The sequence below is a fragment of the Pistacia vera genome, unplaced genomic scaffold, assembly GCF_008641045.1.
Source record: "Pistacia vera cultivar Batoury unplaced genomic scaffold, PisVer_v2 Contig483, whole genome shotgun sequence".
NCBI classification, from domain to species: Eukaryota; Viridiplantae; Streptophyta; class Magnoliopsida; order Sapindales; family Anacardiaceae; genus Pistacia; species Pistacia vera.
Genome location: NW_022196316.1, coordinates 1,080,123 through 1,092,388, shown reverse-complemented (window position 1 = coordinate 1,092,388; position 12,266 = coordinate 1,080,123). Strand labels below are relative to the sequence as shown.

The 12,266-nt window shown below is 36.1% G+C and overlaps 2 protein-coding genes across 3 annotated transcripts; one reads left to right on the top strand and one right to left on the bottom strand.

Annotated features, from left to right (window-relative positions):
- Nucleotides 1-946: 946 nt before the first annotated feature.
- LOC116146735 (BRCT domain-containing protein At4g02110-like) lies at nt 947-10,646 on the bottom strand. 2 transcript variants are annotated; one of them, XM_031432158.1, is made up of 11 exons: nt 9,814-10,646; nt 6,832-6,929; nt 6,625-6,714; nt 6,335-6,439; nt 5,816-5,917; nt 5,645-5,729; nt 5,199-5,268; nt 4,950-4,994; nt 2,194-4,458; nt 1,776-1,992; nt 947-1,581 (listed from the first exon to the last, which is right to left on the bottom strand). In XM_031432158.1, the coding sequence occupies exons 2-11, from the start codon at nt 6,910-6,912 to the stop codon at nt 1,024-1,026; spliced, it is 3,618 nt and encodes a 1,205-aa protein (XP_031288018.1). In that variant the 5' UTR covers nt 6,913-6,929; nt 9,814-10,646; the 3' UTR covers nt 947-1,023. The 2 variants fall into 2 exon arrangements, with proteins under 2 accessions (XP_031288018.1, XP_031288019.1); XM_031432159.1 differs by lacking the exon at nt 9,814-10,646 and adding an exon at nt 7,670-7,792.
- LOC116146736 (transmembrane protein 205-like) lies at nt 7,838-9,356 on the top strand. Its single transcript, XM_031432160.1, has 3 exons — nt 7,838-8,100; nt 8,404-8,623; nt 8,968-9,356. The coding sequence occupies exons 1-3, from the start codon at nt 7,895-7,897 to the stop codon at nt 9,181-9,183; spliced, it is 642 nt and encodes a 213-aa protein (XP_031288020.1). The 5' UTR covers nt 7,838-7,894; the 3' UTR covers nt 9,184-9,356.
- Nucleotides 10,647-12,266: the final 1,620 nt, after the last annotated feature.

Below are 12,266 nucleotides of genomic sequence, written 5' to 3'. Positions count from 1 at the left end.
CGTAATGGTAACTAACCACTAAACCAGTAAAATAAACATAAACACTAACACATTCGTAGATATTTTCATGATTACATCATCAAATTAGGTAAACTCACTACCTCTATACTCTATTCTCGAGAACCTATCCCCGTAAAATTAAGCCATATTCAAGTATCTGGAAACTTCGAATTACCTATAAAGTTGTATCGCCAACACTTTGGAATTCTTTATACGATCTAAACTCTTTATTATAAAGAGTTTATCAAAAAACAAGAGTATAATAAACTCTTTATCCTTTAAATATAAATTAAAGAGTGAGTTTGACTCTCCACATTCAAATTTAACTCTCTATCTTAATTTTAATTAATAAACTACAAGTTTTTATACATTTTATTTATTAATTCTCTCTCTTAGTAAGTTTTTTTCTTAAAAATAAATAGCATTTTCATTAAATTTAAAGAATCCATTAGATTTAAATAAAAAATTTATTCTTTATATTTAGAAATTAATGAAGATACTTTTCATTTATATGAAAAATACTCTTTAAAATAAAAAAAACACAATTCTTACAAAATTAAGTGAAGTAATTGTTAATTGGATCACAGAGAGAACTTTTTGGGCCTCCATTGAAGCCCAATATTTTAACGATGCATTTACCTATGACTTTCAAGAGAAATTGTATTTCTTACAAGTAAAGCTGGTGCGGAATATCCTTTGTAAGGGTGATTTATTCCTACTCCTTGATGGGATCAACATTAAAAGATATGATATTGCATCTCAGAATTATAATGTGAATGCACAGGTAGTCTGTCAGCTAGATTCTATTAGCATCAGGTATAATGTCTTAATCCCGTCTAACTTGAATACGGGAAATATTAATTATTATACAAATGGCATTGACAAATAATTATGAACAATTATCCGACATGGTACACTACAAGATCAACTTCAGAAAGTCCTACAATGAGAAAATTCTACCTTCTTGGTTACTACTAAAATGTACATGATAGCATGCTTCTACAAAAACTAAAAGAGATGAAATCATTTGCTCTTCGATGAAGACCCCTTTTTCCTTTTCTTAGATGGATTAATCCTGCCTCTAGTACAGTTGGGACAAAACCAATCTTCCTCTGGAACATTTTCAAGTGGAGGATCACAACAGTGAATATGGGTACCAACCCCGCAACCAACAGAACCACTTTCATCACCGCATATCAGCATAACTTCTCCTCTATCAGTACTGCCACAAACTTGGCAACTTATATCATTGTCGTCACAACTATCTGGAGGACCTAAGTCCGCGACTGTTTCTTCAGCCTTGCTGAGCATTTTAGCAAAAGATTTCTCTGCCCAAGCGTGAGTGTTGTATAGCACATGTCGCTCAAGGGAATAACCAGGCTTGCAGACAAACTCCACTAGGTAATCAGCCACTACGCAGGGTACCTCATGTTTTAAGAACTCTTGGACCCAAAAATCAACACGTGGCATGCCAGGACTGACAACTGCAAAGTCAACCCCAGATTTGAGGAAACGAGTATAAGGGGGAGAAGTTGCTAATATGTTCCCATCTCCAGCCTTGACTACACGCTTCAGAGTATCCTGGATGACCATAAGGAAGATAATTATTTCAGAAGGACAAACGGAAGCTAACTCTGACCATCATTTATTTAGTTAAAGGAAACCCTATCACTTAGACGACAATTTACTAAATAAATACATATTAACGAGGAGATATGATAGAATTTGAATGCAAAATTTTTTTCACCAAAATGAAGACTGGAAAAAATTTATACCAAAGGTGGCGCAATGCATTCTCCGTACACAATAATGCACATTCCATAGAAGGCACCATGACCTGTTCTCTCCCTTAAGAGCCGCCACTTCCTTGGTGCCTCTAAGTTAATAGCACCGTCTTCACTAAGACCATTTTTGTGCCATTCGTAAGGTTCCTCTGGCAAGAACTTCCCTGCCTGATTACAAGCACTTAAATAATCTGTCTTAAGAATCCACCTGCACACAAGACAGAATCAAATCAACCATCTGCTAGAACAAAGAGGATAAGATAGCTAATGCTTGATATCTGCAACTATCCGCAAAAAGAGGAAAGTTTTTTCACAGAGAATATGCCAAGTGGAGAATAAACCATATATCAACTTATAGGAGACAATATTTAGTCAAAACTAATAAGCAAAGTTTGACGAGGTGCTTCACCTTCCAGATGCAGCAGCCGCGAAGAACTTCTCTGTTCTTCTTGGATCAGGGGCTATGAAATGTGTTGCCTGGTATGACCACTGATGAGAATCTCTGCAAGATCTTCCTTTCAAACGCCTTATAACTTGTTGAAACTCCTTTCTCTGCAGTCTGTGTCCACTCAATATAAACCATACAGGTTCAATATTCCATCTGTTTGGAACTTCTTGCATTGTTGTTGCCTTCTCTGGTGTCTTAAAAGATTTAAGAACTGATTTCCGAACACCTGAACTTGAAGTTTGGTTTTTGACAACTGGCCTGTTTTCCTTTTCCGCTTCCATGGAGTTCTCCATTACAGACACAGTGCTACCACAAGTTTTGTTTCCAGGATGCAGCACACTTTTATCCATTTCAGAACCTTCCTCTGTTCTATTTTCATTCACGGTATCTTCCTTATCCACATCTCTGTTAGATTCCACCGTCTCCACATCAGCAGGTACATTCTTTGACTTGGCCTTACCTGCTGGCCGTTTTTTCCTTATATTTAGTTTCCCTTTCATACTCTCCACTTTCGAGGTTGATTCATTAGTGTCAAACTTCTTGCGGCAAACTGTCTTTCCCAATTCAGTTCCATTCGTCCCTTCCTTTGCAGCCATTACATCATGTGAACTCTTACTGGTACCATTTGCTGCATGTCTATCTCCAGGTTCTACTCTCATCATTGTATCTTCTTTTTGTATCAATTCAACCACCCCAGACTTCTCATGGTTTAGTTGCTTGTCAAGTTCATCTTTCTCATCAGGAGACTCAGTCTCATCATCCATGGGCTTAGTCTTATTACTAGTCGCATCATCACATCCTGTAACAGCATTTATATCCAGCTCATTTACAGCTTCAACACTTCTGGTTGGAGCGGACGTCGCACTGACCCTAGTCAACTTCTGTTGATCGGTTCTCTCCTCTCCCCCATTTGAACAAACTGCAGGATCATTTAGGGAGGAAATTTTACTCGAGTAAATGGAACCCTTTTGATTAGCAGCATGTCGAGAACCCAATGTCTTTTTGGCAATCATCTTCTTCCTAAGTGGCCCTGCAATCAACTTATGATTTCCTCCTTGGACTGAGTTCAAGTCAACAGGTGTATGTGATTTCTCCATCTCGAAATCTCTATCCTTGGGTGATGAAACCTTAATGTTATGCTGCTGATTCTGTGGCTCGCCTGCCTGAGCTTCAATATCAAGCTTGGTTGCCAAGATGGACTCTTTCAGTCCTCTGAAAGACGATTGAGGGGCCTTATCAGCATTTTCATTTTGCCCAGTCTCAAAGGTCATAGTTTCAAAGGAAGGCAGATCAGGGGTTGGTGGTTTCTTGTTAAAAAAAGAGGAACCGTCATGGGGATTAAGTGCAGAATTCAAATCAGCAGTGTCATCTGTATAATTATTGTGAAGGGAGAAATGGTTATTATTCTCAAGTGGCTGACATGCGGGAGATTTTGGATCCAAAATTTTAGTCCTATAAGTGACTATTGGACTTCTGCCGCATGCTGTTGCATTATGACTCGTCTTTTGCGACTTTGAACTAGCACTAGACATATTTGTCATACTCTTTGCAGGTAACCAACCACTGGACTCTGCCTCCTGACATGATTCACCCTTTCTCTGAGGAGTTTTAACATAACCTGTGGCAGTTCTGGCCTCTTCCGGTTCAACTTTGGAGGAACTGGTGACAAGAACCTCATTGACTTTGAATCCACCTAGGTTTGCTTCAGGAGATCCACTTATATTGCCAGATACTTTTAAAACGGAAATTGAGGATGGGGATTTCCAAGGGGTTTTCCTCAAGTAACTTACAGAATATTTTGACTCGGAACAAGGAGGCAATTCAGCTCCATCAGAGGTAGATGCCAAATCATTTTTCACTCTTGTAGAATTTGGAGTCCTCTCAAGCAGAGGATCCCTAAAAGCATCAGAGTCTTGCAAACCACACACCTCAGGAACATTAACATTATCAAGACTTGGGAATTGATGAGATCCACTCACTTTGACAGGAGTTGATAATATGTCCTTAGCATTCACATTTGAAGGATCTGCAGGTACTGTTGAATTTAGCAGCATTTTTGGCACCTCCATTGCTGTTTTTGGTGATTGATGGGCACTTGCTACAACTACTTTCAAATTATGCGGACTCTTACTCATGTCTTTCCCACCAAATTGCTTCAAAATGACATCTTCAGCCTCTTCTTCAGAATCTTTAGCTTCAGCTTCCATCATCTCCAATTCATAGCCACTGTGAGAAGAAGAATCACTATAAAATCAGTGGATTCTTACTTTTAAAAAATCCTTTCACCATATTTTCCTATGGCACCTTGAACTTGCCAGAGAAGCATTTGAAAAGCAAAAGGCCATAAATTAAGAAATCAAGCAAAGAACCTTAGACATAATATATAAGTCAATTAAAGAGTTCAATAAGTAAACAATAAAAGTAAATATATGTTCGCCCCACTATAGCATGTCATGAAGATGTCTAATTCTATCCATATTTCATAAGTTATAGAAATAACAGGCCAAACATACATACTTTTATACCAACTCAACTCTTAAACAGAATATTACAAATATACATATGCATTTCAAAAAACCAAATTGTTATTTAGCTACATTATAGTTAACAAATACAATTTTATTTTATCGCACAAGAAAAAGATGATAAACTTTCCCAATGCATAGATACATTTAGTGCAACATAAGAAAAGAGAACAAAATATTCAAATACCTCACCTCTTGTCATAGTTAGCTTCTGGAAGAAGATCCCAATCCCTTAAACTACAGAAAAGAGTGAGTAAGATTAAAAAAAAGAACCAAAAAAAAAAAAAAAAAAAATTCATTGAAGAATGATGCAGCAAATCTTTGTTAAACTATTTAAAAAATACCCCTACGTATATAAGTGTTAAAAAATTACACGGTATTTCATTAGTATGCACAACAACGCTTCAAAACATGACAGAAAAATAAAATCTATAATCATACCAATCTTCCAACCAACGGTGGTTAACAAGCTTTATCTTCTTCATTTTCTTAGCCAGCTCATACTTCTCACCTGTATAAATTAACAAAGCTTCATTAAAATACCATTCTAATAATGCTCCCTGGTCAGGAGAAAATTTAGCAAATATGAATTTATCATCTGTGTAAATCATAAAAAACTAGTTTATCCATGTAACAAAATGAACTGTCTTTATAGAGAAGCTTCATGTAGAATGCAATGCAGATAATACGTGTGAGAGATTAACCAGTCAACCCCCACAGTTCAATTAAACAGAAACATTATCTGCATTGTGCTACCTAGATCCAATGAACAACAAACCATATAAAACAAAAGAGACTTGATGAGATGGATGAGAGCATTGCAAATTACAAAAGTACTTGACAGATAGTTTTCATGACTTTGGATAATGAAAACATCAAAAACATACCCTCAAATTTGTAGCAGACGAGATGTGTAACTTTGTTTGCCACCAGTGGTTTAGAAAATAATGCACCCATCAAGCCAACCATTGTCTGAGAACAGAAAAATTTACTCAAACACTGGGCAAAATCAAACAATCAGAAGTCATAAAGCGGCAAAAAGGAAGGGAATCACATACCATTATGTCTTCTCGATCTTGTCGCTGATAACCAGTCAAGCATACAACTAAACCTTTGGCACCTGGAATTCCATTCAAATCTTTAAGTGGTCTGTACATAACCTGCACAAATGAAATGTTAACAACAATTGCACGTAGCACTAACACAGAGAGTGAAATAGAAGTCTCAGGTACCAAACTAATGAAGCATGTTGTAAAAAAAGTAAAAGTGAATGAAGCGATTATGAATATTCTAGACCCTGCATTATTGCATATAACATATGTTCCACAAATTCATACTAGATTGATACGCATTTTCATTATTTGTCAACCTAATCCGAAGAATTTGAAAAAGAATAAAAGTGACAAAATCCAATGAAATATTCACAATAGATGGGTTTGTTCAACGCCTGGAGGGAAGAACACAATTGAATTTAGAACTGAAATTGACTACCCATAGTAATAGTAAGTACAAAATATTTGCTTATTTGTGAACAGAGTGAATATTCCTTAAAAAAAGAAAATGAATAAGAATCTCACTGAATTAGCATCAACAGGCATTCCAACATCATAACTATGATCAACCCACAATGATGTGATGAGTGTCCTTCCATCATTTCGTGCAGCAACACAGATAGGATCGTCCTACACCGCAAAGTAAGAGTAAACACCGACTCAATTTTGATAATAAATAGTGAATCATAACAAGAAACCACGAGCGCACAAATAAAAATAAACTCTAATTTCCAATTAAGCAGACATTAAAGCATGCTCAGAAGTCTGAAAATAAAATCTATCGACAACTACGTAAAATCAAAAACAGGACTTACATAAGTAATCCTATCCACAATCACGTGAGTGCAGTTTTGGCCGTACCGGCCAACATCAACTCCACCTCCATGAACTACCTTCGACCGAACCTGCAGATTTTGGTGCGAATTTAACAAATAAATAAACAAATAAAAATGGTTTACAATTCAATCAATTCTGCTAACAGACACTGAATAGTAATAGATAGAGAGAAGAGAACGAAATACCTGATGCTCATTGATTGGGTCGAATCCAAATAGAACGAAACGGACGCCAAGAAACGGTTTGGATAAGGAATCGATTTCCATGCTTTAATTTAAAATACCTTGGGGAAATAAACAAAAACTTTAATGTGAATTTGCAGAAGAAGAGAAAATGTATAAAGGAAGAGTGTTGTGTTGTGGAATCTAAAATGAAAGAGGGTATAGGAGTGAAGTGAGTGCATAACAAAACAGTCAAAACTTGTAAAGGAAGGAGGAAATACTGAGAGGAGGGAATTATTAATTTCAATAAAATGTTCAATTTTGGTGCACTGGCGGGAGCGGAAATTCGTGGTTGCACGCGGTGTCTCCACGTGACATGCTGAATAAGGCTCCACGCATTGGAAATGAACAAACCTAGTGGGTATTATTGATCTAATGCATCAGTTCGATTACCAATTTAATTGTCCATTCTTACCCTTGAAAAAGATCCTGAGTCGATTGATTTTAGAATACCTAAGCATGAATTAGCATCATAAATGAAATTAAAAATGATTTTATTATTTTTGTCAGAAAAAAAAAAAAAATTCCCCTGTTACTCACAGTAAATTTTATGCTGGGATAATTACTTTTGTTGCTTCAAAGTGTAATATATAATTTTAATGGATAAAATGTACTTAAACTTAACCTCAGGACGTAAACTTATTCCAAATTTAATGAGCCATCGCCCATCGTGTCGTAGTGGTTGAGACTTGAGATTTAGATGAGTCAAATTGATTAAGAAAGATGAAAAAGGAAAAAACAGATAGAAAAAAAAAAATAGACAAATTGCAAACTAAAAGGGCAAAAAGGTAATTTGTCGTACCACCGTTTTAACTTTTATGAAGACACCGAAGAAGCAAGCGAAAATAGCTGAGACAAACACTGTTTTTAGTGACGTGGCGCGATAAGATGTAGCCACGTGCAGTTCCGTCAACGAACCGTCTTGAATCACATTTTGTAAACTTGGTAGGTGTTCCCTTATCAAGTATAAAACCTAGCAGTTTCTTCTTCAAGCGTTGTTCTTCTTCTTCCGGCACAGAGAGAGGTAATGGCTTGGTTAACACGATTCCTAGGGGCAGTGGCTTTCTTAGCCATCGGAGTTATATTTTCTCCGGAAACATTTGGATCGAATTCGAAGGGTTTGAATTCCCCGAAGCTATCGACGCTCCTTAAGCTGGCTCATCTACTCTGTTTCTCCACCGCTTGGGGTGCGGCTCTTTGGGTCACCTTTATCGGCGGCATCATTATGTTCAAGTACGTTCTTCTTCTTAGCCCCAATTCCGCACTTGACACTTCCTTTTTTCTTATGTTTGATTGTTTAGGGTATTGTGTGTTTCTGTAAAATAATAATTTAACCTAGCATAATTCAGAGACTTAATTGAGTGTAAATAATGTTAATTCTATAATATAAATTTTTGAAAAAGAAATATTTAATCGATCCATGCTTTTCCTTTTGTAGATTGACGTAGAAACCAATGCAGGACAATTATTATTGTTTTCTTTTTTTTTCTGAAATGATGATTAAGAAACATGGAGTTTTTTCCTTAATGAAATTAGGAATCTACCGAGGCATCAGTTTGGTAACCTACAAAGCAAAATGTTTCCGGCTTATTTTTCCATGGTGGGATTGTGTTGCGCTATATCAGTGGCGTCATTTGCGTATTTACATCCATGGAAGTCATCCTCCACTAATGAAAAGTATCAGCTCGGATTTCTACTCTCTGCTTTTGCTTTCAATCTCACCAATTTGTTTGTATTTACTCCCATGACCATTGAGGTAACTAACTTACTCATCATTCTTCACTTTCTTTTGACGTTTATATGATATGCAGTGAGGCTCATAATTATGAATTGTTTCATTCCACGATTTCCCAACTGTTAGGGTCTTGTCTTATTTTACGTATAAGCTTCTCTGTGAGACCGTTTGTTCCTTCCATTCGTTCAGGATCACTTTAGACTTGGTGGTTTTGAGTTCAAAGGCTGCTTGTTTAGTTTTTGATGAAACAGTTCTGGAAGTCTTTTTCTTTTTACAATGAGGATAGTTGAATTATATGCCTTCTTTTGATGGGCTATTTTAGAATTTTATTGATATGTGATTTTGCATTGTTTTTTGTTTTGTAGATGATGAAGCAAAGGCACAAAGTGGAGAGGGAAGAAAACATAGGGGATGAAGTTGGGTGGACTAAAAACAGGGAAGTTGCAAAGGTTAATCCAAAGCTTGCAGCCATGAACAAGAAGTTCGGGATGATTCATGGGTTATCATCCCTCGCTAATATTATGTCATTTGGCAGCCTTGCTATGCACTCATGGTACTTAGCTGGTAAGATCGATCTGTAATTGAGGTCTTTTGGCATTTGCAGGGAAAGTTGTATTCTGGTTATAGATTAAATTAATGAAACGAGGACTGTTTGTGCTCTCTCAGGTTTGTACAAGATATGTGTAATTCACCTATATATCAACTTAAATAATAAGTCTTTCTCGTTACTTCAAAATAAAATTTGATAGAATTATATGTGGAACATTTGAAGCATGCCCAGTTCGCCTTTTTGGCTGTGTTATTTATGAGAATAGAATATCCAAGAATGGTACTAAAGACCAAAGCCTTTATTACACTAACTAAGTATTTGGTTGATAACAACTATGCACTGCTTTGCAACAATGAAAATCTTGTAAGATATATGCTCAAACGCAAGATATCCTGATTTGCCTATTGAATTTCATGGAAGTTTTCAAGTTAGTAGGAAACCGGTTTATACAGGCACTAATCCTAACATGAAATCGATTTTTTTTTTTTTTTCCTGGTTAGAATGAAACATCCATTCCTCAACAAACAAGGCATACAAATGAGATAACAACATACATAGGAAAGCCATGGTCTAGAAATCAAACAGCCTAATCCAATTGGATATTAACATAATTTATCCTAAAGACAACCAAGTCAAAGGCAGAGAATCTAAAGCTACTAACCTTACAATCTCATGTGTTGACATATTAGCTTTCCTACTGGTCCATTGAAACTCAACTAAGGAACAAACGAGGGCAAGGTTGTGAATATCTCTCACGAAACCATCAATCTCCCAAAAGGCTTTCTCCTTTTCGGCAGGTCATAATAAGATCCAAACAATCTGTTTCTAGTAAGATCTTACTCAAACCCAAATTGGAATCCAAAACTATAGCTTCTCTAACACTTCTGCTACATGGGTCGTTGTAGCGAAAATTTTTTTTGCTTGCCCCGTTAACAATCTACCTCCGTTGTCCATTACTACAATTTATGAGAGAGTACTTCATAAAACTGCATAACAGTTGATTTTAAACCAATCAGTAGTAGGGGGGCTCCAATTATTGCAGAATGAGGTGGATGACTTGCAGGATTCGACTTCCACATTTAGCATGTTAATACAATCTATGAGAGAGTACTTCATAAAACTGCATAACAGTTGATTTTAAACCAACGCAGGGGGGCTCCAATTATTGCAAAATGAGGTGGAAGTTGGGCGCTCAATCACGTTAACAGATGACTTGCAGGATTCGACTTCCACAATTAGCATTTTAATATAATTTATGAGAGAGTACTTCATAAAACTGCATAACAGTTGATTTTAAACCAACCAGCAGGGGGCAGGGGGCTCCAATTATTGCAGAATGAGGTGGAGGTTAGGCGCTCAATCACGTTAACAGATGACTTGCAAGATTCGACTTCCACATTTAGCATTTTAAATTGCTGAACTGCCTGTATTGGATTAATTTTTGCTCCCATAAACACCACTTCATTATGCATTTTCCATATTACCCAGCAAAGATTGAGGATATAGGCTTTGACACTTTCTAAGTTTTCCAAAGATAGAAGACAGCATGGAGAATTTTTCCAACATCCAGTCTTCCAGTTTAAGTACTTGAAATCGATTGAAAGTTGCTTGGGTGTGCAGTGTACTATACAATTTCCTTTGGGCTTTGAGAATTGAGACCCAATAACTATTAGATTCAGATAAAGCGAAGTTGGTCTGGGCCTTGCACAAGCCTTACATAGTTCCGCCGCTGCAGTAAACCTCTGACAAATCAATATTCAATATATGTAAACAGGAATTATCTGGAATGTTTATGAAGTTTGATTGGCCAAAATATAATATCTTATTGATAAGAACTCAGAAATTTAAAATTAGACGCCTCTATATGCAGCTGTAACTTTAGTTATTCAGAAGATGTATATAGGAGAACTGAACCGAGAACCAAGCTTGACAAGGTAACATGACTATTAAGCTATCAGCGTCTTCTGATGAGGTTGGGTTTAGAACTAATTTTGAAATTCATAAAGTGGTTTTCCGATATTTCAAAACCACTTCTTGTTAATGTTTTAGTATTTAAAAAAATAAAAAACCTACTTCGAATTTCTTTTATAGAAGACCATTTGACCACCTTTTTTATGATATATAAATGAAAAAAAGCATGTTTGTGAAGTGTTTTCATATAAATTAGAAAAGATCTGTTATTCTAAATTATGTTTTACCAAGCAATCACACTCTTGATTATCAAATGTATCGTTAAAATTATATAAATTATTATTTGTTATAAAAATAATGATACACATGTTAGGTAATATCATAAAAACATCGGATCAAGTAATATGTAATCTCGTGTAATATTAATGAATAACTGATATAGTAAAAGATCTATCAAAGTTAGATAAATTTTTAGGATGAAATTTTCTGATAAAGTTATCGCGTGTAGCATTACCCTAATTATATTTCACTGATTGTAACTAAAATCAACTTCATGTGGTATTTCCATGTACTGAAAACTCTGTTGTATTTTTGCACTTCTGTCAACTGTGATAGGTCGGCGGCCTCCCATTTCTACCTTTTCAAACAAATTTTGGATCGGGCCCTATAAATAACACCAACCCAATGCTGTCACATCCTTAAATTTGGCATTTCCGGCAAATGGTCCTTGAAGCAAAATCAAATTGAGGAAGAAGACAGGAAGAATAATAGAAGAACTCTTTTTATACGCAGCTTCAACCCGCGTATGATAACTGATACGATGTTTGAATTGAGCGCAAGCTGACTCGGCCAGCGGTCCAACCTTGTTGGATGGATAAAATCAACAACACAGCCAATTTGGACTAGGGACACTTCATTTTTCTACAATCACCTTTTGCTTGAACCCCAAAAGGCTTCTGGTTTGTCCATTTCTTCTGTTCTCACATGTGCTTAATCAGTTGATGTGGGGTTCGCAAAATACTTAGATCTCTCAAGAATACAATTACATACCAAGAAGTCCTAAGGGGATAGCTAGTTGGTTAGAACTATTGCAGTAGGGATCAAATATCTCAGACAAAATTTAAGTTAAAATGATAACAATAATAATAGTGATGCATTATGTGTTTCCTTTGAATGTGCCGTAATTAGGCAACTTTAACAAGG

What these genes read in the sequence shown, in the direction of transcription:
- LOC116146735 (XM_031432158.1), bottom strand. Translation starts at nt 6,912, where the DNA reads ATGGAAATCGATTCCTTATCCAAACCGTTTCTTGGCGTCCGTTTCGTT. An exon ending in GCGGCTGCTGCATCTGGAAG is followed by an intron (nt 1,993 to 2,193) that starts GTGAAGCACCTC and finishes TCTTGTGTGCAG; the next exon opens with GTGGATTCTTAAGACAGATT. An exon ending in AATGCATTGCGCCACCTTTG is followed by an intron (nt 1,582 to 1,775) that starts GTATAAATTTTT and finishes ATGGTCATCCAG; the next exon opens with GATACTCTGAAGCGTGTAGT.
- LOC116146736 (XM_031432160.1), top strand. Translation starts at nt 7,895, where the DNA reads ATGGCTTGGTTAACACGATTCCTAGGGGCAGTGGCTTTCTTAGCCATC. An exon ending in GGCGGCATCATTATGTTCAA is followed by an intron (nt 8,101 to 8,403) that starts GTACGTTCTTCT and finishes TAATGAAATTAG; the next exon opens with GAATCTACCGAGGCATCAGT. An exon ending in TTACTCCCATGACCATTGAG is followed by an intron (nt 8,624 to 8,967) that starts GTAACTAACTTA and finishes TTTGTTTTGTAG; the next exon opens with ATGATGAAGCAAAGGCACAA.